Source organism: Phalacrocorax carbo, chromosome 5, assembly GCF_963921805.1.
Source record: "Phalacrocorax carbo chromosome 5, bPhaCar2.1, whole genome shotgun sequence".
Taxonomy (NCBI): Eukaryota; Metazoa; Chordata; class Aves; order Suliformes; family Phalacrocoracidae; genus Phalacrocorax; species Phalacrocorax carbo.
The window spans coordinates 8,554,917-8,581,900 of record NC_087517.1 but is presented as its reverse complement, the minus strand read 5'-3'; the positions used below and the strand labels follow the sequence as shown (position 1 = coordinate 8,581,900).

Genomic DNA, 26,984 nt, shown 5'->3' with positions numbered 1-26,984 from the left:
ACATGCCTGGCTCCCAGCCCGGTGTGTTACTCGCAGATAACACACACACACTTCTCAGAGGTCTGCGATTCAACTTTGTGTTTTTGCACATGACACCAATACAACCACAGGTAGACTAGTTGAAGGTATTACTCCCACGCCCCAGTACAATTCATTATATTACTCTGCTACCCTTATTACAACAAAGTGGTGTCATTAAAGCTAATCCTACAGAGCCCCACAGGAGCGTGTGACCAGAATGAAAGCAGCAGGGCACAGTTCACAAGCCACCAGAGGAGCACTTTACCACAGCTTGCTTTCAGAACTAAAATCCTCATTTTAAATAAAACAAAAACTTCTACTTTGATAAACGCTGGCTGCTTCAAAAAGATATTCTGTTCTCAAATCTCCCCAGCTAAATGCCACCACAGCTGTAAGGGCCAACCACGTGTGTAGTCAGGCTGGGAATTATCCACACAAATAGAGATCACAGCTTGAAACATTGACTTTTTCCTGATCAAAAGGGTCTGGGAGACAACTGGGCAGTTTGGATCGCGCAAAGGATAGGGCTTTTATAATGTTCAAAGAGCACCCCAGTGAATAGAATAGCCGATGTGGCCCTGGTGGCAGGGATACGTTCTAACACTCTCCTCATCCCACACAAGTTACTTAAAAGCTTGGCTTTGGGTCTGTTTAGGGTTTGGGTTTTTTTCCATTTTCCTTTTTGTTGAAGAACTTCTGTAAGGAAAATCTGAAATACAATCAATCCTTTCATTAGATTTTTAATAGCATTCCCTGACTAAGCTGCCTCCCCCACATACCAAATAATAAATTGCAAATATTATCAAAGAAATCTTGTCACATACAAAATGTCTCCATTATGCCCGTACTAAGGAAATGTGTTTTAATTTTATTAAAGTACAATTTTTACTTTTCTATGTGTTTTCATATTCGTTTTTCTTAATCTATTTCAGTCTGAAGTGAAAAAAATACAGAAACATCCCTTTCCATCCTGTTTTTACCTAGTTTCATTTACTAGCTATTTTCAACTACCTATGCTGAAATGAAAGATTTAATGTCAAAAAATTACTCAGAAAGAATCTAAAATACTGAAGTATTCACACTATCTCACTTTGTAAAGCTGTTCTTTTTAACAAAACCTAAAGGTTTTAAGGATTTAAGACACCTGGTAAGGCAGAATGTTCTTCAGAAAGATCCATTTCTCTTAACAGCCATATATGCCAGTCGAAACAGCAACCAATCTGACATGGAGCTATGTGGCAGCTAAGCAGTGTATTGCAAATAAATATATTCCATCAACATTATGAATTTTGCAGTTTATTTTCATTCTAAACAGAAATATTGCAGCAATTATAGCAATGGCTTTGGTCTCGATTTCTTACGCGGCAATCCAGAAAGACCTAGAGTTCCACCTCGTTTTCCGATTGCTGTCTGTCCTGTCATTTTCTAATTATATATAGTATAAAATATGTTTAATATTGTCATAATAATATGATGGGACAGAGACCTGTTATTCAGAACTAAAAAAAGAATCAGAGATCTTCTTTAGTCCTCCTACCTCAAACCAGTTTGATTTTCAGAGTTATGGTGTTTTGATTTTAATCAATTTGCAGAACAAAACTTGGTAAAACCAAAATACAGTAGAATCATTTGTACAACAGATGAAACAATAAGGTAGCGTAAAATTATATTGAAATTGTAAAAAGTATATCCTTCTTGGGTGGTACATTTTGGTTTTTAAATATCAGGCAGAAATTACAAAGATATTATTTTCTTTAACTGATCTCATAGGATTGCCTGGAAGAATTATTATGAAGTTACTATTTCATAGTTGTTTCACCTGAATATAAAGCTATAAAACATGATTGTCACTGCAGGCTTACCTGCTTTGTCTGCAAATTTAAATGAGTGTCTGGGTGTATAAAAAAATTCTCCAACCTGTTGCCAATATTGGAAACCTACACAGCAATAACAGCCATTGGCTGTATTAGAGATTTCTGGAATAATAGCTGGGATATTATGACTAAAAGCTGATAGGGATCTAATTTCATTGAAGCAAACAGCGAGACTCCCTGTTGACCTGAGTGGCAGTTGTATCAATTCCTCTGTTGCATTATCTGGCATTTCTTTACAGGGGTACAATTCTGAATCTTGTTAAAATACATGGCTTCAAACTACTAACTTCCAGTAAAGCATTAATTCAAATATTCATGAGGCCCATAATCACTAAGAAAATATGTCCTATGAAGCACATTCTATGAACACATTTGTGCACTTATGTTTTTTCATTTTAAAAAGGTTTATTTTCCCTCATTGTAAAGCTTATTCCCCCAAGATACCAGCTGGAAATGGGTAGAGTAGTATATGAAACAATACTAAACTCTTCTCCTTTATCTGAGGTGATCAAAAAGTAGTTACTGTGCCTGTGTTTTCATGTCTATGAAATTTCTCACTGGCATGTGGTTTGAAGGATGTTTCTGAAATGGATCCTCTTCATTTGAAGCCTGAAACTCAGTCTTTGATGGGAAAGGCCTGAATACAAAACACACTGATGAAATTTATGTTCGTATTTTGAAGGCCCAGATCCATATTCTAAGGAGTTTTAAGCCATGTCTTTTTTTTTTTTTTTTCTTCAGAAACAACTCTTTCCTTTTTTTGCCCTTCCATCAAATACCATTGTAGCCTATATTCAGAGTCTAAGAGATGAGGGAGGAAGAGGGAATTTTTTTGTTTTAAACATCACTATGCAATACTTGTAGATTAAATCATGGAAAAAACATTTCAGAAGATTACAATCTGATGCAGATGGGAAAAGCAGCACAGCCAGGCAGGGTGAGGAATGTTATCAGAAACGCCTATTTGTATCTCACGGTCCAGAGTGCAAGCCTAGAAACATGTTTCCTTTAAACACACAGAAATCAGAATTCTTTCTGAGAAACGATAATGCTGGAAGGCTACACCAAACAAGGAGAAGCTGTTTTCGAGCAAATCAGGGCCAGATTTTCCAAGCAGAGCATCCAGCCCTGAATGCCTGAGAGGTTAAACACAAAACCTTTGGGAAGAGATACAAGAAGAGAGACGTAAGGACTCGTGCAGGCGGAGGACTGGACTAAAACATATCCACTCTGTTACCAAATTCCATCTCAGTGCTATAAGGGTAGTGAAGACAGGCATATGATATGAAGGCAACAATTAAGAGGAGGTATGATAGAATAGGAATTTGGGGAAAATGAGAGGAACATAAAGCACTTTGTTTTGCCTGGTTGAATTTCATGAGGTCACAGAGCATCTGGTGTGATCTACTAACAGGCTGCTGAAGGTACTCGAATCTCAACACGTGTCCACAGATTTGTTATGAAATAATAGCTGGCAGTAAGCAATGAAGAATGTTCACATGTTTCTAGTTGAACGTATGGATGACACTAATCTAGTTATACATATACTACTCAATATAAAGCTTCAATAGACACTGACCTGTAATATAAACAAGTACAGAAAACGGACATATGCACTAAGAAACTCTACAGGCAAGCATAAACCGTAAACGCCACACATACCAGAAGGCATTGTTTTAAAACTGGGTGTGTCAGCCTGATGGTATAATGAGTCTGTATGTTCAAAATATTGAAATATTGCAATATTTCTTTCCCTCACCTGTTTGCTTCAACACTTTTGCACCAACACAGGCTAATCAGCCACAGATCTTCAGCTGGCGCATATTGGCATAAATTCATTGACCTCAAGCCAGTGCCTGAAGACTGTTTTTCAGCTGCGTAGAATCTCCCACCCTACTGACATTCTCCTTGCTCTTCAGCAAGTGGTATTACCTTCTCATACAGCGACAGTTTCTGCTCCTCCTCTAATTAAGTCTTTACGGCAATTCTAATATGCAGGTAGCACCGATTATTACGCAAAGCACTTTCGATGGTGTTACACACGCAATATTCCCTATGACATTGGCAAATATCTCTCTCTGCTCCCCCCTTGCCAATAGAAAAGGGTAAGAATTAAGCATAATGCACTATCTTAGCTATAAATTAAGTCCAAACTAGTAGTAGATGGGACTGGAAGCCAGAAATACCTAGTTCCTTGTTCCCATCCACACAGCAGACCCCATCATCACCTCAGGGAAAAGAAAATTTCTATCTTAATGCATTAAGTGAAGGCTGAATCTAGTCCATTACATCAGTGTAAACATTTAAAGAAAAACAGTACTGATTTGCCATGCTAAGCAATATCTTTGCGCAAAATTCACAATTGCTAACTTTTCCCTCAGCTTTCAGATCACAGTTTCTATGAGTGTTGTTCTTTTCTCCAGGAAAGTATTGATAGTTCGTGGCCAATTGTTTGGATCTCAGCGGTACATTTTAGCTGCAGGATTTAGGCTGTAGTCTGTTTCTGTGTGCGTGCCTCAAACTAATAACAGAGGTTGGACCAGGGAATAAACACATTTCTGAGCATACAAAACATGCCAGATTTTGTTTGACTCTGAGTGTATTAGATAAAATTGTGAGTTCATACTAAACCTACCTTCTCTGCCCACAAGCTAGAAGACAACTGAAATAGTTTTAATAGCGCTGGGAACATGATGTGGCCTGCTGAGTGCGTGCAAGCTGAGAAGGCAGGTTTTGGTGCAGGCTGAACAACCTGAAAACTGCTGCCTCTTACCATCAGAGCACTGAGCTGCAAGGCCTGAACAGGAGGGAGCTTATTATGGCCCCAAAATCAGCTCTGAGTCTGAGGGAGAACTCACTACTCCTCACAACTTTTATTTCTCTCATACTATTTTTATTTTTCAAAATAAAAGGGCTGTAATTCTTATCATAAGAAACAGTGCCATTTCAAAGCTAAGGAAAAGGACAGACCGCTTTTGAGACATGCTCTGCATGTTTCTTCACTGGCCAGCTGACACTAAGAAGCATAGACCTGCTAACTAAGGCCTAAGGGGGAAGAACAGAGTCCTCGAAGGCCTGCAGAGCAGCAGAAACCTGGGAAGGAGGGACTGCTCTGCTGACCCCTGCTAAAGAACACAGCAGATGAATGAAAGATATCAGTGGATGGACTGAAACCTGCTGAGTCCATAATCACTGCTTTTAGCATGTCAGCAGGCTTTTTACTTTGAAAAAAAAAAAACCTCCAAAACACAAGTATAGCATGAGACGAAAATAATTACATAGTTGTAATAACATGTAAAGTTCAACGTAGACTAATCATCTTAAATTTACTCAAGACAAAGGGTCACCACAAATAAGGGCAACACATTACAACATGGGGATACAGAAGTCAGACCCAAGAGATGGGACAGGAGCATTTCTACTCTCTAAGGGGTCTTTGTAGCCTTTTTGGTGGAGAAAATATCAACAGCAAGCCACAGTGCAGGTGAGACAGGAGTGGTTGGCCAGAGCGGGCTATGGGCAGCTCATGCAATGGGGTTCACACAGGCATGGATGGGGCCTTTTTACCCAGGAAAGCAGGCAGCTGGGGTCCCACAGTCACTGTCTGTGTGTATGGAGATGACACAGGAGATGAGAAATATCTGCTCAAGAAGACATCAGAGGTGAGGACTTCAGATGACTCTTGGTACGTTCTGGGAAGGGAGTGTTTGATTGTTCTCTAATGTCCTGTTACCTTGCTGCTGTCCTTTCCCCCCATTAATCAAGTGCCGTTTCATGAATTATTTGACTCATTATTTCTGAGTAAAGAAGTACAGTTCATTGGGCAAAGTTTAATATTTGTGGCTTTTATGTAAGAGGCCAAACCAGCATTCATTATTGAGCCCCAGAACCTGAACCCAGCCCTTGCGGCTACCAATGGCAAATCCATCTGCCTCCAGCACTTCCCAGCATCAGTCCCAGCAATACGAGTACTCAGAAAAAGACGCAGCTCTATTATCAACACCCAGGAACAAACTTCTTCCTCAGAAGACAACCTCTGTGAATGTCAAAGAGATGGCATGGGTTTCTTTGGTGCCCTCAGCTTTTCTTGTTTCAGTATTTGTTTCACTAACATGCTGAGTACTTGACACAGGTGTGTTTATCCTCTTACACAACTGTTCAACATCTGTGAGCATTTTCCAGTCATGTATCTGTAGTACAGCTATCAAAACCCCTTGTTAATCTCAGTCATCATTTGAAAACATTAACTAAAAATAAACCTAGAATACAATCTCCATGAATTCAAATTTTACATATAGCAAAACCAATTATTTTAGAGCATATGCATTTACATTTCTCTTTTGGGTGATATTACAATGCTTTATACGTTCACTATGGTGAACAAACTTTTCCTAGTATCCTCAATAGTAAAACAAGGACTTCTGATGAGATGACCTCAGCTACCTAAAGCTCTCGTACACTAAGTATAAAGCAATACAGAGTGATCCCACAGAGGCTGAGTAGGATTTTAATTACAAGTTTGGTGTATTTGTCTGTGTTCCTTTCTTGTGTAAATTCACTGAATTCAGGGACACACTTCTATACAATGACATGTTTCTATTTAGGATGCTGTAAAACTCCTGTACTTCTACTCTGGAGAATCTTAAAAATCACAAAAGGCTGTGATATTGTGATGAACAGATAAACACCTTTAACAGGTACATCATTATGAGTATTGCCTCTTAACAACTATATTTTTATGACAGAAGATATATTCAGTAAATTCAGTAAATATTCATTCTTACCACAAGACTGCTGTCCAGAGAAAGTCTTTTCCCAAATTCCCTTTTCTGTAGCTGTCTCTTTCTCTCCATAGCTGAGGGTATTTGTTTTCCTTTTGATCAACTAGAAATGTCAGACTGTTTCCAGAATCACTAGGAAAAAAAAAATTAAACACACATTTCAATATCCTACTTAACAGTTTCTGTCTTTCATCATTAACTTTGTAATAACCCGGCAGCTAATGACTTTGTGTCTATAGTAGGCTGTGTTCCAGGAACAAATTTTCTGTGCCAAAAAAGCTGAACTCTCCAGACAGAAATATTACCAATATGTTTGGGTCACTTCTCAAGGAAAAAAAAAATATCTGCTACTACAGTCTCTATCAATATAACCCATGTTTTCATAGTCCCTTTTAAACCGGGCAGGGAGCTGGATTTGCAGAGCCAATGAACTACCTTGGGCCAGGGAGGGAAACTGTTTTACATTCATTGTACTCCTCAGTAAGCCCTGCTTGTTGGCACATCTGTGCTGCTACTATGATGTACAAATTTTGGACCTAATCCTGAAGAGTTCTAAAAGCTTTCAACTCCCATTATCCTTAATGAGAGACGAATGCCCTCAGCACTTTCCTTACATCTTTAAGGTCAAAGATTCTGCTGTGATAATCAGACAGTCCCACTGCCTGTAGGGAACAGCCAGGGAACTTTACCCCATAAAGCTCCTCTTTCCTAAAGAGGAAATTAGTCTTTCCAGTTTTGTAGGGTTTGGTTATTCCTGGCTGATGGTTTCAACTAAAACGAAGCCACAGCTTACAAGTAACATCTACCAGCTCTCTCTTTTCTTAAATATTCCTGATGATATATGTATTTGAAAGTTTTAGCTTGTATTTTAAGGTTGTATTTATGGCATGTGATTTAGGAACACGGTCAAAGCTAATGAATTTATTCAGGATTTACAGAAAGTAGTGAATAATAACAGAAATCAGAATCTAGCCTAAATTAAGGCAGGCAGATACACTCATAAATACAGAATCAAATGCAGGAATTTTCTTCTGCATCTCATAGTAACTGCATTTACTGTATCAGAGGGCAACACCCTGTATCTCTTAATCTGGGCTAACTCCAATTAAAGACAAAGAGTTTTCACCACAAGAATTTGTCCATACCTTTTAACCAAGATTTGAAGTGGAAACCTATTTAAAAACTTAATTCTAGTAAGGCTGAGATATTCATACAGTGCTGCCTAATGCTAAACCTAGAGAAATTCATTGCATTTGACTGAAAAAGAGGACTAAGCAAAAGACAAATCTGTCTGTTTCTGATCCTTTTTATTCATTGGAAATAGCACCTTCAGCCACAGCCAGGTGATGCGTGAATACCACTGGGCTTGGTTGTAGGGTAACACAGCTGGCATTCCCAAAAGAAGCCTTGCATGCGCCCTCCAGATGTATTTGCATGCCTATGGATAGACTTGACTTCTCATGCACCTGTGAACAATCCCATCTGTCACTGTGATGATATCAAGCAGATAAAACCACTACAACTCTTTCCCCAGGTTGTCCCCAAATGCTCTGCCAGGAGAGCATATAGAAGCCTGAACGTGGGCCAAGCACAGGCTGCCTGCAAGGAGAGCAGGATGCCCCTAGCTAAGCCTCTGAAGCCAGCTAGAATTCAGAGGGCTCCCAGACGCATGCAAACTGGGATCATCAGGTACAATGTGGACATCACAACTGGGATTGCTCTTGTAAAACACTTCCCACAGAGAAACCATAATTGGTCCAGCTACCAAACCATCCAGTGGTAAATGCAGCCTTATATTAAACAGCACCTGGTGTCTCCTACACTTGTTCTGTACTTCTGGTTTACAATTAAGCAACACCAGAATTCAGGTAATTTTCTCCAAAATTGGTAGAATTTAGCCTTTATACACATTCATCTGAAGAACACATGCAATGAGAACATGTACATGCAATGGTAGGAAAATCTCAGTTACTGCACTGTGGCAATTGCTTCCTCGTGGTTTTTTCCCAGGTTTACCTGCAAGCCCTTGCTTCCTTTCTGTAGTACCAATCCTAAAGTCACACACACTACTTAATTCAGCTAATGAGGAGTCTCAGTGGTGTGCTATCGCATAATTACCATTGTTTCCTGATTAGCTATCACGTCTCAAAAGAAATACCACAATAGATTAGAACAAACACAGAAGCAATGTATTACACCGTTCTTGTGATTATGCCAGAAATTAGCAAAAGGAAGACCTTATGTAATCTTTACGTCATTCTTCTCTGCATTCATCATGGCCTGGAGAGCATGACTTCCATGAATGGAGACTTTGTTTATCAGTGAGCATAGAACCACTTCAGAGTGAGCTAGTGATAGCTACAATCAGAGCCAATTATCCCCATAGAAAGTCAAGTATTTAATATGAATAAGTGCCTGGAGTTTCTGTCTGCAGCTATTTGGTGAAACCACCCCAAATCCTAGTTTAGAAGTAAAAGGAGAAAGAATTATTATTAATTATTCCTATAGCTTATATGCTATGCTGCCTTGAGCACTTTAAGGAGGGAATTTACTGTAGCCCTACCTAGCACAGCATGCAGACCAACTCCTGTAATGGTGAAGCAGCCTTAGAGCTGCAGACTCTGCTCCTTCCCCCACACACACCACGGAAGCTCAAATCTCTGGGCACGTTACCATTAGCAGGCTGTCACAGATCTCTTCTGAAGAGTTAACAACCTAAGGCTGAACCCACTTAAAGTTTTGAATCAAAGGTAATTATCAGACAAGATAATACAATATATCACCTGTAGCAACACATGCTGGTGCCTCAAAGTACCCAACCTGGGAGGCCTTTTAAGAAAACTGATCATCAGAGTGAAGTACTTACAAAACCAGGACAAGTTTCTGTCTTGGAATGGTCATTTTTGTGCATCATACTGCTTGTCACAGAGAAAAAATGACCCTCCCAGGTAAATCTCTCTTCCTCAGAGACCAACTAAAAGACTACAACAATTCAAAATGGAGGTAACACAGCCCCCAGGAAGCTCAGCAGAGGAGAACAGTCGTCCAGATGGAACAGCCTTGAAATGTAAAAGCGCTGAGAATCAGTTTGCCCAATTATCAGAAATACTATTTTTGTGCTACCAAGAGAACAGACTGTAGAAATTTATCAGCCTTCCCTGACCAATTTGCTCGTCGATATCTTTGCAGCAGAGACCCCAGCCATCAGCATTCAGACCTTGACTGTCCCATTTAGCTCAGCTGAACTGTGAACTAGTGCAAAGTCACTTCTGATTTACAGTGTCTTCACTGATACTGCACTCACATACGTACATTGCAAATCTTTGGGGGCACATTTCACAGTTCTTTGTACTACAGGAAATTTTTCCACCGTAGGATTCTTCTCTAAGGGACTATAGACTTCATCTGTGCTCAGCATATTGGGGAAGGCACTGAAGTTAGAGGTACTCAGCAATTAAGCCTGTATACTCAAGATGTGTATGGGGATCAGTCTAAGAGAATGCAGGTCCCAGATGTTTGCCTACTGTCTTCTCAGTTTTGCATTGAGCTCAGGGAAGAAAGTTTTCTATGGGCACAGAAAAAACTCTCAGGGGAAGACCTCAGTGGGATCTTGCTTCAATACAGTATACCCTCACTGTTCATAAAGCCAGCAAGCCAGAGGCAACAGCCTCTGATTATATATCCTAAAGCGCAGTATTTTTAGTACTCAATATAAGAATGTTCATTACTTCAAGAGATGGCTCTAAAACTATGCCCCAAGGAAACGGTGTGATTAACATAGAAAAGCACTCTCTAAAATCTATGCAAGAAATTTCTTGGATTATACTACCTTCATTTCTAGTAGTAAAAAAGGATGATTGACATATATTGCTTTAGCTGGTGAAAATGTATAACATTATATTCCTTAGATAAGCATCCAAGATATTTTCAGATGGTTTGAAACTGCAGTTACATTTCAACAGAGCTATGCCAACATATGCCAGCTGGGAACAAGCACACAGTATATCTTTTTGGTAACTGGAAATGGACTGTATTTATTTTTCTGTCTTTTACAAATTAGTACAAATTTAGCTGTTATGACACATGACAAAAATGACAGCTCTTCGAACTAGTGTCCTTTCATTTAAATTCAGAATAGGTGTAACACAGGCCCCCTCACCCTCTGCTTTGCATACCTTAACACTGCCAGAAGGCAAAACACCCATAGGGCAGCAAGGTACTCCCTCTCTGCAGTCTGCTTGGCTTTCTGAGGCATTAACGAGAGGACAGGTTTTACGTTGTGGACAGGAAACTCTCGGGTAACAGAATGAGCCCAACATTATACAGTGATAACCTTTAAGCACTTTTTTTCTACTCTGATAGTCCTGGTTGTTTGACAGCCATACTTTAAGCCTGAAAGAGAATAACCAGAACTGGTATTATCCCTCAGCAATGAATGGAGAAGGAAAATAATATCACTAACATAGGTCAGGAAGCAGCTATGAGAAAGTAAAAGTTCTAATCAATGCAAATGTTAGCTAGAATGAACAGGTGACCTAAAGGTGAAAGATTTTATATCTCATTACCAATCTCTGCAGTGATTCCATTTCCTGAGAACCTAATTGAATTGAACTGAATCTGTTATTGTCTGGCTGTGTTTCTTTTGCTGACTCTGATGCTAACATCAGTGTGTGTATGCTTGTTTTTATTGTGGTATTTGTAGGAAAAGGAGTAGAAATAGGTATGGTATACTTTGTCTGGGCCTTCTCACAACTGGAAGAAAAAAAGAATCCAGAATTATGGACTTGATCTGTATTCAACAGATCAAAGACTGTTCAGTCCTGTAAAATCACTGTTTATCTTCCCAGGCCTAGGCCAGTCAAAAACGCTAGATTTGTACTAAGCTTTTTGAGTATTTAATTTTTTTTTTTTTCAAATGGTACAGTGTTCAAACCATAAGAGCAGCGGCAGCAGAAAACCCCACCTTACAAAAGATGAGAAAGTTCTGCCTACTGATTAAAAGTGAGCCATGAAAAGGGTTTCATTACCACAGCGCTATCTCTCCCCACCATGGTATTTAGCCTGGTCATGACTTTAAGTGATAAAGTGGGGAAATAATTCCAAAATTCTCTTTTGTGCTAATGTTTCAAACTTCAACGCTTGGGAAATAGAAAACTACAACATCATCTGCATTTATGCAACCTGACACTTAGCTAAATGGTTTTTTTTTTTTTGTTTTGCCCACAGTGTATTTCATAGCAATGCTGTAAGCAGGACCTGCCTGCCTAATGCCCAATACTCCCAGGTATTTGCTTAGACTGGTCAGCAGTTTGTTAGTGCTAATGTATGCATTGTACATTCACGCCCACTGGATTAGGTTGCTATTTAGATAAGCAAGCTGCATTTTTGCGGAGAGGGAAAGAGAATGTGCCATGTGCCAGCATTAATGAGTTAATTAAATTAGAAAAATTCCAATCCAGGAGCCTAAAATGCTTAGATAAGTAGAATACTATGGGAATTACAAGGCAGCAAACACAGCACTGCTGTACCATTCTTGCCTGCATATCTAGATATTGTGACTGGCTTTGGAAAATTATGTTAAAATAAAATATGCCAAGTCAGCCAGAAAATATCTAGATAGAAAAAGACTCCTTCCTAGTCCTATTTTTTTTGTGTTCTTGTGTGATAATTCGTTTTGATATACCCCAAATTTCTCACCATCTCTAAAACTGTTCCAAAGCATATTGGAACTGTACAGGCAGTGCGCAGAGCCAGCTGTGCCCTGCAAGTTATTTTGTAATCCAAACCACTCCCTAATCCAGTAGTCCTCTAATTCTGATTCAGAATGTCCAGTGGTCATCCACAAGGCCATGATAAAGTAGCTCCAAGGAAGTGTGGGAAGGGCCAGAGCTAGACAAGGAACCATCTCACCTTTGTTGTGATTTTAATTAAGTATGACAACACTGACACACAGCAGTCTACAAAGAAACTAAAAGTTGACTAATTTGACAGCCAAATGATGTAGATTTCTCCTGCCCTTACCCCATCCCTTGAAATAGAATCAGCAGAGCACATACAGTGGTCTCATGCAATTTTTGACGGTGATCACTTGCCAGCAAAGAACAGACTCCTAGTACAATGTTCTAGAAACACAGCATTTAAAATAAAGCATCTCGTTTACTAAATTCCACCCTGTTTTAATCACAGTTTTCAACATACATTTCCGCTTTCTCCATGCAAGATAATCTTCCATTTATGCAGCAAACTAAACAACCAGTAAAGCTTTCTATAGCATTGCTTCTAGGATTTAAAAAAGTTAAGATTAAGGGCTTAAATCTAGCAAACCTATCAGGGTGCTCAGAATAATACCAGGAATTTCAATAAATCAGAAAATAAAGAATATGGCATTAAAGATGTTATTACTATGACAGCTGTCAAGATGAATTGCATGAGAAGCATTTAAAAGATTTATATCTCAGTATCAAACCAGGTTAATTAAATGGATGCGTGCATCCATTTAAGAGGATAAGGTGGGTTGCAGTGACATAAAATGAGAGGGCACAAGATTACGTTCTTTCAGCATTAACAAGAACAGGTTGAACTGATATCATTTCCGTATTCTGTAATAAGCATGATTCATCCATTGCCATTTTCAGCTCTCTTTTTCTTTCCGGGGGAAAAAAACCCAACCCAAAACCAAAAAAAAAAAAAACCCACAAGAGACTATGAACATTTATAGACTAGCATAATCAAAGCTTTAACCTTTTCAGCGTTTTCTGTTTGAATTGGCTGTCCATTTTTATCACGGGGTTCCAGGGCCATGCCGCAGGGAGGAAAAGAACCACCAGTAAATTACACCAAAAAATGCTGGAAAGGTCAAAGGATTGCCCTGCCCTGTTTGCTTTTATGGGACATATGAAGCATTCATATCACGCAATAAAATTATTGAGACAAAAATGATGAAAGATAAGCAGCCAGAAAGCATCAATCTGTCATCAGGATAGCAACTGATCAGCATGGAAGAAAAGTATATATTACAGTGTTATCAATAAAAAATAGATTATGACAATGATGTTTGTGTATCCTTAGTTTCTGCACTGAAACAAAATCCTCCTGAACATTGTAAGACGTGCAGCCAAGAAAAGGATATCCAAGCAAAACTGAGGCTATTCAGGCTCAAGAAAACATTAGATCCACAGCTCCCATTTCTTGGGTGAGTTTCTAACTACTCATTATTAGATATTATTTATTACTACATACTATTATAAATTATATCAGCTTTTATATGGTAAAGATGGATTCCCATAACAATTGAGCCTACTCCAGCAAAGTTTTGCAATCTAGGCTGTTAATCTGCAGAAAGGCACGGTCTGAACACAGCTACAGCATCAGCTGCCTCTGGAGGCTTCAACACACATTTCTCTCCCTTGAGAGCCACAGCTGAGCTGAGGTCAGGATTGGGCAGTGCCAGGCACCTGGAGAAGCTGCACTTCGGGATCTGAGGAAATTTCACTCAGGGAACTGCTACTATTCACACACCTAAAGGGTTATGGGGAGATACTGAGGTTCAAAAACAAATGTCCCCTTTGTATCCCAATAAAGATACCTCTGGCATTTTCTGGGTTAAGGCTGCTAAATATGAAGCGCTAGATGCAACCTCTAATCTAGTACATCATTGTTAGAGCTAGTTGTTTCTCACGGTAAAATGATTGGCTGGCAGCAGAGAGCCCAACAGGAATCTCATTAAGTTTCAAGCACTGAATTACAAATCTTCATCAGAGGAAGTGGCATCAAGTTTAGGAAACCAAGAAAAATAATGTACCAAATGCATGTATGTTCATCTAGTATGTTGTGATATTCAGAAAAATGCATGCAATTAAATCAACATGTGAATCGATCCAACAGACAACTAACTGGAGGAAAGAATTTAAAATACACAGTCGAGTTTCCTACCTATTGCTCAGTTTGATTTGTGTTTCCTTCTCATCTTTCTTTCATCGGTATAAATTAAGGCACTACTCCAGAAAGTTCAAGAATCAAGAATTGCAAACCTACATGTAAGACCTGTATGGGGACGGGGGGGTAGGGAGGGTGTCTCTGCTGAAAGCAATGGTAGATTACCAACTTAATTTTTGAAACTAGAACTAGGAGCTTGTGAAACGCACCTAAAGAACCCTTCTGAGACAGATGCATTTCAGTCAGCATCTTTTCTGCCTGCCCATCTGTCCTAATCGTAGTCCAGAGGGAACGCTAAAAATCATCAGTTTTTTGCACATGCTCCACCCCTTCCACCTGCACTGCTAAAAGGGATGATGGCTCAAACGGTCACACAGGACTCCATGATCCAAAAACAAGCCCGTCAGACACCAGAGTGAATATACTTGGTAGCTTTTTGTCGCTATCACCTCTCTTGTTTCTCATTCACTCGTTTTGCAGTTTGTGCACAATAGAAGTTTGTAGCAAAATACTACAACAGTACATTTTGGTGAAGGAAAGTGATTTTGTGAGATGAAGTGTCCCAAATGGATGCTACTCAGTTTGGTCCTCCTCAGCAGCAGAGAAGAAAGGAATGAAAGACCATTTATTTACTGATGTATTCCAGCTCATGGATATGAGGAATATTAAAATCATCTTAACTTAGTGATAGTGTTCAGACATCTGGTTTTACTCCACAGAGCACTGGGTAACACTTCAAAATGTTCACGTGGCTCAAAGGAAAACTCTCAATATAAAATAAGTACTGTAAAAATATTTCCTCAGTTACCAGGAACATCTTCAGTACCCAGCTCTGCACATCCTCCATAGGTAACCAAAATAATTCGCATCAGAGGGAATATTGCAATGTCTAGACTGCAGAATTTGTCTAATGAATCTGGGGCTTTGGGGGTTGTAACGTGGTGTCTCACATTTCACCTTGCTGTACAGACACTCCCAGTGGACCAGGGCCTATCTTTACATTACAGACAATGACTTTATAATGGAGGTATTAGTTCAATAACAGCCCAGAAAAGAAGCTGAATCAAGCTCGTAATCCCTTTCCGTCATATGAAAAATAAGGGAGGATAAGGTAGAGTGAAATATATGTCTTCCCTCCATGATCCAGGAAGAAGGTAACTGAGAAAGGGCTCAACTCATCCATCTGAATAACCTGAAAATAGCCCCTCCACCCCACCATGACTGAAGTCCAGCCTGGGGAAGAACAAGAGGGGGAAGACAGTGCCAATCTCTTCCAGTGCCAGCCAAACCAGAACTGAGCCCTTGGTTTGAAAGAATGGACTATATCAGGGGAACGAAACAAGAACATGCAGCCTCATTAGGCTGAACTGCTCCAGGTGCTTCCCATGCAGAACACCGTGTATATTTTTATCAGAAAAAATTCTCATTTTGCTGTGCAAATACTTTCACTGAGTTCTGCAAATCTGTACAGTTCGACCAGCTGTAACTACAGCTGCAGCTCCTTGGACTCTGCAGTCACCTCTGTTCACTGCTACAGACAAGACACATAACAGAGATGCAGTGCTGGAGCTGAATTTGGAGGTGTCAGAACTAACTTAGATCCTGTAAGGGTGGGCACTAAAGTCCTTCAGCTGGCTCCCCAGCTGTTCAGCCTTTGCAGAAGTTAGAAGTCTACTCTAATTTCAGCTGACCTAACATCATCCAAGGATCAGACCCAAGGGAATTCAGCTGCAGCATTCCCAAACATGCTTCAGTGACATCTCTCCTTCATGCTCATGCTCACAACAGAAAAGCAACAGGGCACGACTCGGCTCTACCATCTCCAGTTTTGTTGTGGGATGTATTCCCTATATGCCAATGAGCATACACGAAAAAAACTCCAGAGAGATTTCCCCAGCCAATTCAAATTCACTTTATTCTTACACAACAGAGCATGTAGGACTGTGGGATATCAAGACCGCAAAATTAAAAGGAACAAATACACATTGATTAAACTCCATCTTCAGCTTATGGCCAAGAAAACTATTATGAAAATGTTAAAAATGAAAGATGTTCTGCCCTTATCCATATTTCCTTAGACAGTGACAGAACACTGAACAGTGCCAGCATACTGAACAGCCCTTCACCTCTTTTTTTCTCTGCAATTCTAGAGCAATCTCATCTCAAACGCTGAATTCAGTTCTGGGCCAAAAAGATATAAACAAACATGATGGAATTCAGACAATAGCAGCAAAGACAATTAAAGTATTGACTTGGTGGGAAACAATTAACAAGTGCCTTCATAGTAGTTTCAAACAATGACAAAGAGGAGACTGAAATGGGAAGAAATGACCATCTACGCAAGTTTGAGGGACATATACTAACACTAGAGACAGTGAGGAATTGATTAGGTTATTGACAATAGGCTGAAAAGAAATAAAGAGGGGAAAAGGATGCTGAGTATCTGAAGAAATTAACTAAAGTGAAATCCAATACAGATTGATTCCCAGAGAATCAAAGGAACACTTGTCAAATTAAAAAAATAAGGCAGGATGAAGTACAATAAAGTACACAGAAAGTGAGGATGCTGCCAGGAATGCGTTGTCTGAAGACCCTGATGGGGAAGAAAAGAGCCCTGTCTCCCTTTCTTCTTAGAGTCTCTCTTTATATATTGCATTGGTTGATCCACATTAGAGACAATTAGAGTGAAAGGCTTTTGCTTGGGGCGGGGGTGTGGGGGCGGAAGAGCCACTCCATCCTTCCCCCCATGCAGTCAGCTGCTGGCAGTGCTTACTCCAGTTTCTCAGTGTGAAGACTGGCTGTCACACACCGATTTCTAATTTTGCCATCTGCCAGAAACTTAATAAAAATGTAAATTAAAAAGCATTCATTAATTTCCTATTTAAAAGGTTCACAGCTCTCCTATGTTTTATGTCATTCTACCAGTCTTTAATTCATCTGCACTCAGTTCTACCAAGTGAAATGGCAGAGAACAGATACTCTGCCATCACAGATAATAATCCCACACATCGGGATCACGGATACAGTACTATCCAGAAAACATTAGAAAGAGAGGAGGCATACTATTAAAATTCTCTAGTCTCTCCCTTTCTCAAGCATCTCCCTGTTTAGAATGCAAAGTAAAAATCATTAGACTACAAATAGTAGCATGAAAGAAAAAAAAAAACAACAACTGACATTTCAGAAGTTCATCATTCACTAAAATCTGAAAGATATTTTTGCTTGCAGTAGCAACAGTTGGGTTGGCACAGGATTACTCTTCCACTTTTTCCTTACAGAATTCACATTTATGCCTCAAATAGGGTATTTTTTCCCCTAGATTATTTCTTGGAAATAATGCTGTGCAAGTTTAGATAAAGCTATTAAGATTATAGTTTCTGCTCCTCCAGTCTTGCAATAACCAGTTATTCAATAATACTGTTTAGCTTGAATTTCAGCTGGGGGGGAAAGTATTTTTAATGGGGAAGGGGAAAGCGTTAATGCACTTGCTTGTTCTGGATCATCCACTTTGATTTTGAAAGTGCATTTTGAGACTAAATCTAACCTTTTAAAGTATTTTGTTCTGCATAAGGTTTATTAATTTGGTGGGGGAAGGGAGGAGAAACAGTTTTGGACATAAGCAAGAAGGAGAGAAAATATATTTTTTTCATTTCAGGTAAGCCCTAACTGTTTGCCCATATTTTGAGTTGGATCCCTGCTCCTAAGTGGGTGGTTTAGCTTGATTCACTAACTTCACTGTTTCAGTTTCTCTGCTATAGTGTGGAGGTAATAATACAAGTGCCATTTACAGAATAATTCCTCTTTGTCAAAGACTTTAACAGTGAAACTTTTTATTAGTGCTGCTGCTCTGTGTCATTACTTTTCTCCATCTACCAGAGATGTACATCACTATGCACCCAAACAGGGGAATGATTCTTTCTCAAAATTCTGCACAATGCAGCAGAAGACACTTGGTTCTCATTCACCTCTTGGCTGGTCTGTCAAAATGAATGTTTGTAGAAATGCAACTGTGACAGAATTAAACCCAACAAAAAGGCAGAGAAGAGCCTGCCACCAACCAACTGAAAGCAGCTATGTAGGCAATAAGCCAAATATCCTTGACTCTCTCCACAGATTTAAAACTGGCTCCCATACAGGGCAAACCAGGAAGCATTAAAGCAGCATTTAAAAAAAAAACATTAGAACAATTTTTTTTTTCTGTGACAGTTGGGGGTCTGAAGCAGGGTGCTGCAGGCTTTAGTGCTGTTCACCTTTGGTTTTCCCTGTTGGTTCACAGTGATGTTACCTGGAGCTACTGGAGAGAAGAGAATATCTGAATGGGACTCTAGGAAGGGGAAGAAGAAAGGAAGGAGAAAACCAGGTGGGGTCTTCACAGGGAAAGAAGTCCCATCTTCTTGCCCAATGGTGTGTCCTAAACCCACAAGAAGGTGTCATATCCTTCCTGTCTTCTTGGGTGAGGATCCTTTGAGTTAAACCTTAACCTCTTCTCTGCCTCACACCTGGGTGAGCCACCCCATCTCAGCTGAGTATGATAGGAGCTAAGGGGATCCAGCCTCCTTCCTACTGCTGCTGGTTAAGTTAGATCCAGGGAGGGGGGGAGCATTATAAGCTCTTGAACCATGCACCCAAGGTGGGAATCCCCCTGTAACTCAAAGGAAATAAACCTGGAGTTCAGGTAGAGAGGAATAAGTAAACCAAGTAAATAGCAACTTGCTTCCACAACAAACAATAGCCAGTGGGTGAAACTGAGAATTTAGTGCTTTACTAGGAACACAGAAAGATTACCTCCCTGCCAAGAGCAATCAAAACTTTGCCTAGGGTTTGTGGTATATGTCTGTCTCTGCATCTTCATGCCGCCCATGGCATTCCTTTCTCAGGGCTGTGCTGAAACTAGCCTCTAGTCGATAAATAGTTATCAATGTCTGTTTAAAGCTTTTTCTTGTGACAGGAGATTTCTGTTGTAATCGAGAAGAAATGCAATTCACTTGATTAAAGATTGGTAAATATAAATGACAGAAATAGTTTGCTATGAACATCGTGATGTATTCCCAATCAATAACACCATGACAGAACTGCAGCTTAAGGGAAGGAAGTTATTAGTTAGATTGTGCTACTGTTGTCTCTCCTCTTCAGTTCATTTGCTGCTGCCTTTCATTTACATGTGCAACCTTAAAATAAAGATTAAGATCTTAGTCTCAAATGTTAGGGCTAGCAGCCAGTGACATAAGAGATCTGTTTATTATAATGTTACACCAGGTTTCACTTTAATACTTTCCTTCATAACAGCTACTAGTGGATGTTAAAAATCCTTAATGATTTAGCTGAACTTTTAGAAATTACTAAGTGTTCCTCACGTGTAACTGCAAAGGGCACCTATACTGTTTATCACCAGCATAATATGGGGATTGGATAGATCTGATTATTGGTAATTGGGAATTTAGCCTTTCACCTCTGGATCAGCGTTTCAAACTCAGACCAGGTTGGTATTGAATAAAAGTCATTTCCATGAGCTGGCTGTTCAGTGACCTCTATGAAATATTACAAGTTGGTAGTGGACAGGTGTCTATATAATTAAAATACACTTCGCAAGAACAGTTGGCACCCTGGAATTTTCTCATTACAAATCTATAATCTGGTCCCCCCAGCTCATAAGTGGAAAGTATTTGGGAGCACTGAGATGTCATTTAAAAACAAGGAGGATACAGTGTTCTTTGTTAATCCCACAAACAAAGTATGTTTGTTCCTAGAGCAGTTTTGAATCCCCAGACAAATGCTTTTGTGCACTGCAAAGATTATTAGTCAGGCTAATAAAATTAATGAATTATAAGTAAAAAATAAACTCTGAAAACTGATAAAAACCTAGAGCCCTGTAGGTTATATTTTGCAAAATCTCACAGACAGCACTATGTGCAGTGTTCACTGTAAAGAGAATATATTTCCACACAGTATCAACAAAGCAGAATCACACAGGATGTGCCACATATCCATGAATCTGCATTAATTGATCTAATATTCCCAGACATCCACACAGAACTCGAGTATTTTTGGTAGCCAAAACTACAAAAAGGGTTTTGATAGAAGGTATGCCCAGTCTCAACATGAGGTGGTTTCTCTGACTAGGAATCAAGGCAACAGTTTTATATTTGAGTAGGATTTGGGGGATGGGCAGGGGAAACAGTACAATATTTTGCAGCTTTTGAAGAACCAAGCCCATAATTCAAGCCTTCAATCTGTTTCTCTTCTTTAACCCTTTCAGAGGTTTTGTCAAAGAACACGTGAGAAAATGCTCTCCATTGACTTTGCTTTCTTCTTATACTAATTCTAAACTAAGCAAGGCAGAGCACTTGAGGCTTAGGCCCTATGACAGATGCAGCTTCGTAGAACTGTGGGACATTGAGAGACTGTCATGGAAATCCTTGTGGACTTGCCAATGATTCACATCTGTGTCCATGAAAGATGTAAGAACGTTATATGGAATCGAAACAACAAGGAAGGACTTTTAAGTGCAAGTAAATCCCCAATAGTGAGAATACATCTGCAAGATGTTCCACCTCTGAAAAGAAACATTGTTTGGTCTGACCTAGTTCAAGATGCTAAAAGATGTAGAACAACAGTTGCTAAGCTTAGCAGGAGGACTATGGATCCACCCGAGAAAAGAGCCCTCATCTCAGTGAGGGAACACAACAGAGAAGAGATTAGTTAGCTCAAGAATCAAGTAAACTTAATTTTGTGAGAAGGTGAAAAGAGAAAAGAACCACACAAAAAACCCCAGGCAAACCCAAAATCTCCTAACGGTCCCACTATGGACCTACTAGGTCCTACTAGAAGTTTTTTACTAGGAATTTTCTTCTTAAACTGGTTTGTTCAGCCACTAATTTCCTCTGCAAGCAGAAACTGAAATATAGGGACAAAAATACTGCTAAACAAATCTCAGAATTTAGCCCTCCAGTCTCCAATTTATGGGCATTAAATTAGCCTTCTTTATACATACATTTCAGATGGAATGCTTAAAAGGAAGAGGAAAACCAGGAATGTGTGGAATCAAAGCAAGTATTCACCCACCCACTTTTAACACATTTCTGCCACATTGTCCAGAAGAACATCTATAACCTGCTCAAACTGAACCACAAACCCAAAAAGTTAAAAACCTGGAGAGCCACTGTTAACAAATTGCAGATGCATGGGACTCATCCAGAAAGACCTCACAAATCAGCAATGAAGGGAAGAGAGAGCAAATCATGCAGAAACTATTTAATCAATGAGTAAAGACAATTATAACATCTGTTAATCTTTTGTGTAGGTTATAATTAGATGCTGCGGAGGAGTAGCCTTTAAGGGGGAGGCAGGGAATCCTTTAACATCTGCTAGAAGGGCAAACACTGTGCAATAAATGACTTTAAATGCAATCAGCAAAATGAGAGCTGTGCCGAGTTCACAAAAGGCCTGTATAAAAGATTGAGGATAACAAAATATTTTGCCAAAGGTCAACTCCTGCAGCACTAGAGCCTGAGTAATGACTGCTAGTGTAGAGGCCACATCAAAACCAAACGTGGTTGTACCTCTGAAGAACAATTCTTTTCTCATTTGTGCCGTTATAGCAAAAGCACATGCTGCTGCTGTATATCACGTCAGCTTAATGACTTATTAGGGCTGTATCTATCAACCTTGAACAGTTTAGAATAAACAGGTATGTATGATGTATTTCAAAGACCAGAATTCAGTCTAATTAGACTGACACAAAACTGTGTTGTACTGTAAAGTGATGTGATTCTGATTTTAAATAATTAATCTTTCAGTAGCTTCTAAAAAATCCAATTATTTACTCGTTTTGCCCTTGAAAACAACCATATGCTTTAAGCTGTTACTCACTGAAAATGTAAGACTCCAAGAGGGAGTTATTTTATCCAGTTTAACATGGCCCTCTACTGGCAAAGTAACCCCCCAAAACCTTACCACTATGAACCATTTTGTCAGATCATTTCAGAGCAGCTGAAAACATCCTACATTTTACAGCAAAGTTACACCAAATCTTAGAAGATAGAAGCATAGATCAGAGCTTTAGGAATTTGCATAAATTAAGCCATCGCTTAATCTCTCTAGAGCTCCTGCACCAAGAGCACTCCTTCCTTTACCCCAGCAGATGCGGCTCCGGACGTCACCACCAGAGCAGTGAAGAAAAAAAGCTAAGTGCTCATATCTAGTGGAGAAAGTCATTTTGGAAGCAAATGCAACCCTTTTACTCATGTCAAGTTGTGGTAGGTTCCTCAGGGAGTGCCACTGATTCCCAGCAGGATCAATGCACACTTGTGATTTCAGTTTGCACAGTCAGGTAATACTTCGTATAGGTGAAGCAAGCACAATATAGTCCAGCTGCAAAGTGAATACTGTTCAGAATACAAGTGCCAATACCATCAAAAAGGAACTTCACTGCAAAAGAATTCCTGCTCCCTTCTTTTCTCCACCATTACTGAAAATCCACAGTGGTGATTCAACACAGCTTCAGTTAAAGTGAAGCAGACAATGAAATTCGCCTCTGTTGTAGCATGCAGTAATTAACTCTTCCTATTTGTATTATGTCTGAGCAACAAAGAAACAAAAGGATATGGTAAACTGTTGAACTTAACAATTGAGATAACGACGAATTATAATAATCAATTAGCACTGTCAAAGAAAATAATTTGTGACATGCATTTGATTCTGCACAGACCCATTGTGTGCACACACTATCCAAGGCTAGTTTGGTTCCAGAAAACAAATAGTGTTGTCCTGTGGAAAGCTTATCAAGCATGCAGTTTAACAGTAGCATTTGTTCTTGCTGTATGTCAATACTAATAGACCATTTTTCAGCAACGTAATTTTTATCCACTGCTTTATAATGCAACCTGCTTTTCAGGGTCTGCAACATTCATAGCCCGTAGACAATGTTACTGCAAGTTTCCAGAAGTCACTGCTGCTGTACAAACCACATTTATGTGATTCACCTGAATGCCAGTCAATGGAATCATAAAAGACTCCAAGTATTTTTCACATAATAGCTACCTAAGTTTTCATCCCCAAAACATCATGACTAATTTATGTAACCATGAGGGAATACCTAATGTAATTCAGGTTTCTGCATGCTACGCAAGCGGTATCATTAGACAGTACAGAACCAAGTCTTACAAGTGTTAATGGTTCATGTTCTATTTGCATTGTACATTTATTCTGTTTTAGTAATAAAACTGCATATTAGATGCCATAACTCACAAAGGTGTTCTGGCAGCTTTGGCATGGATTTTTATTAAGCACAACTCCAATCCTGCCAGGAGCTGAACACGTGCAGAACCACACAGGACCTACAGAGCATCACCCCGCATTTGGCCCTGGCTGTGCCGTGCTAAGCTCCTCAGCCAACTGTGCTTCCCTTTGGCACCTTTGTTCTGTGGCTTTTATCCTTACCTCAGTCCCACTTGTCAGATGATGACAGGCTGGAGTCTGCACTTATTCCATTTCTTTTCAGATGGTGAGAAAGCCCAAAGAACTGACATTCTCTTGGCAATTGTCCCCTTTAATGCCATCCCAGAATGTTATCAGATTATATGCGGTATCCTTGGGCAGATTTCTCAGACCCAGGGAAAATTCAACCAGGGGATCCCTCTCCTGAAAAGTGAGCTCACTCTGTATCCTAATTTGCTACATTGGAATGTAAGAAAGAAAATGTAAATGTGAGAAGGGAAATGTAAGAGAGGAAAATGAAAATCAAATGCCCCCAGGCTCATCAGGTTTTGAGAGTCTGCTCCTGCTCTTAAGTTAATTAGCTGAAGATTTGCTCTTGACTGAAGTGGAAGTGGAATTGTACCCTACCACTTTACATTTACTGGGGCAGGATTTCTACTTGTTTAAATCTAAGCCTCTAAACACTTATACACAACTCATGCACGGGAGAGAAGTCTATGAAGTTTTCTGAAAAAGGCGTAAAATTCACATTTGTAAGATTAGGACTTGAACTTAAAATTAAGTGAGAAAGATAAGTGGGACCTGAGCATTTTTTTTAATCTCACGTTGTTCTAATTATTTTGAAGAGTCTGTAGGCATTTGCCAACATGATACCTGAATACTTTGCAAGTGTAAATACCCTTATCAGTTCACATCGGTGGATCATCATTATTGGCCACAATGTAACAGAGGGAAGGAAAGACTGGCTCACAGGAGTCACTGTGGTAGGGATCAAACCACCTAACATTAAACCTGTTCCTTCTCTCCAGGGAAAGGCTCTGACACGCTTCTCTGTTCTTCACTCTTGCATTCAGTGGAAGCTTCTGAGCTACAAGAAGGTCTTTTAAAGAACATACAAACTTTTTGTTTATACTATTACTGAAGAAGGGTGAACACGTAAACAAGCAAACTCTATGCTCTTATTTAAGCACCTAGTTAAAACCCCAGAAGACTTTGCCAGTCGCATGGCATCAATGCAGAGCTAAATTTAGGGTTCTTCCATCCCCCCCCCAGGAGAATATGCTTCAATTCCAAAGACAGAACAACAGCTCCTAAGTTGCACAATATCTTGAAATGCCAAGCCACATTACATCATCAAAAGAAGAGACAGACAGGTTTTGATCTGCTGTAGAAACAGGGTCGCTCGAAAGGGGCATCTGCAGTTGTAGCCACCCAAACCTTAATAGGAAGCCCCAAAAATCTGTTGCTGTGTAGGGTTGAGAGGCCTCGTAAGCAAAGTCAGCAGCAAGAAAAGCAAACCAAAGCTGATAGTGCTAATAAATAAGGAGAAATCCTCCAGCTCCTATTTGATTGATTTGTACTTACTTACTCTCATATACTTGCCAATCATAGTTTGCTGATTTCATTCTTCAGAAATGTGCTTTGTCTCCACAAAGACAGATCATTAAGTAGAGGTAAATGGTAATAAAAGAGTTCCTCATACACAGTACTGTGATCAGGTTACACCCTGGAAAAGCCTCTACAACTGAAATTGCAGTAATTTAGAACGGGCTTCTGTGAAGGATTGAACTGAGAAGCAGGAGACCTGGGGTTTGTTACCAGCTTTTGAAGCAGGTAAACTAAGTTTTAATAAATCACATCTATGGGCCAGTTTCCCCCTATGTAAAATGAGAGTAATTCCATGACAATCGCAGCTAGTTGTCCTGAAAATAAGTTAACCAGTGGTCAGAAACATAGTTCTGTCCCACAAACAGCAGGCAGCATAGAAACAGTTTTCACAGTAGGTACCAGTGTACTAGTGTTTCAGCTCTGATGTTTCAGGTTTTCTTAGATTTCTAACATGAACACTCAAAACAAAAATTACTGTTTCTCACATAACTGACAACTCATTTTATACAAAAGGCATCGGATTTCAAAGCACTGTATGATTCTTTCTTTTAAACTTATATAACCCCAGAACTTGAACGGAAGTTAAAAGTAAAAATAGTCAAATTTTGCTTTAAAACGGTGCCTGCATAAGGAACAAAACAATTTTTAAAGAAAACTGTACTAAAAACTATAAGGAAGTTATATTAAAAATTCAAGTTAATTTTGAATATTCAAATAAATACCATGAAATGATAAAAGAACAATCTTAAGACAGACTAGTTTTTGTTCTGTTAATGACAGTACTCACGAGGTTTTAAGAATCTTAGTGTTTCATCACTTAAATTAAGAGAGAGCCACTTCAGTGTAATCTCATGCAAACAAAAGCCAGAATCAAGTTTTCATTTGTCCTTTACTCTGTTGCTGAACCACACTCAGATGCATGGCTGTAATTACTCCTAACAACTACATACTTGCTGCTCTTTTAATTAAAGCAAAACTACAAATAGCAATGCTGACACACTCCTAGAGAAAATAAGCTTTACAGAGATGATAAAAACACCAAAACAGCAAAAGTCTTACTTGCAGCAGTTCAGTTAAAACATGCCAGCCCTGGAGAACTCAGAACCGTAAGAAGTCTCTGCAGTCCAGAAATTCTCTTGAGTTTATCCAGTGTTTATTTACCAAGCTTTAAAAGTCTGTGGTTAGAAGAACAGAGTTAGCTTTCTACACCATCCACAGCACTACTGAAGTCCTCCAGTAACAGCAGACATGAAGTTTGCTGATAGTTGGGTTTGCTGCTGCTGTGTAGTTGCTCAGTACTTGTAAATACAAGCTCTGTGGACAAAGTCCCAAATGACATCACAGGCAGCTGCTTATTGTTGAGTCTTTATTAACCGACTGTCAAAAAAAGAAAAGCAAAGAGGAAAGAAAAGCACAAACTATCTTCCCTGCAGCACAATTTGCATCTTAGTAGGAGTTGCAGTGCTACAAGTATAAAAACTTCTGTTTACCCAACTGATGTTTTCTTAGAATGAATAAACAGTGTTTGCAGGGAAAGCAGAAAAGTAAG

General features: G+C 39.4%; 1 protein-coding gene across 1 annotated transcript in view; it reads right to left on the bottom strand.

Moving 5' to 3' along the window:
- Positions 1-26,715, bottom strand: part of NCKAP5 (NCK associated protein 5) — a 409,981-nt gene extending 383,266 nt beyond the window's left edge. Inside the window, exons 1-2 of the mRNA XM_064451091.1 lie at positions 26,495-26,715; positions 6,680-6,808 (exon numbers count right to left, since the gene is read on the bottom strand). Coding sequence (XP_064307161.1) covers positions 6,680-6,748 — 69 coding nt within the window. The 5' untranslated portion in view covers positions 6,749-6,808; positions 26,495-26,715. The remainder of the gene's footprint in view (positions 1-6,679; positions 6,809-26,494) is intronic.
- Between the last annotated feature and the right edge of the window lie 269 nt (positions 26,716-26,984).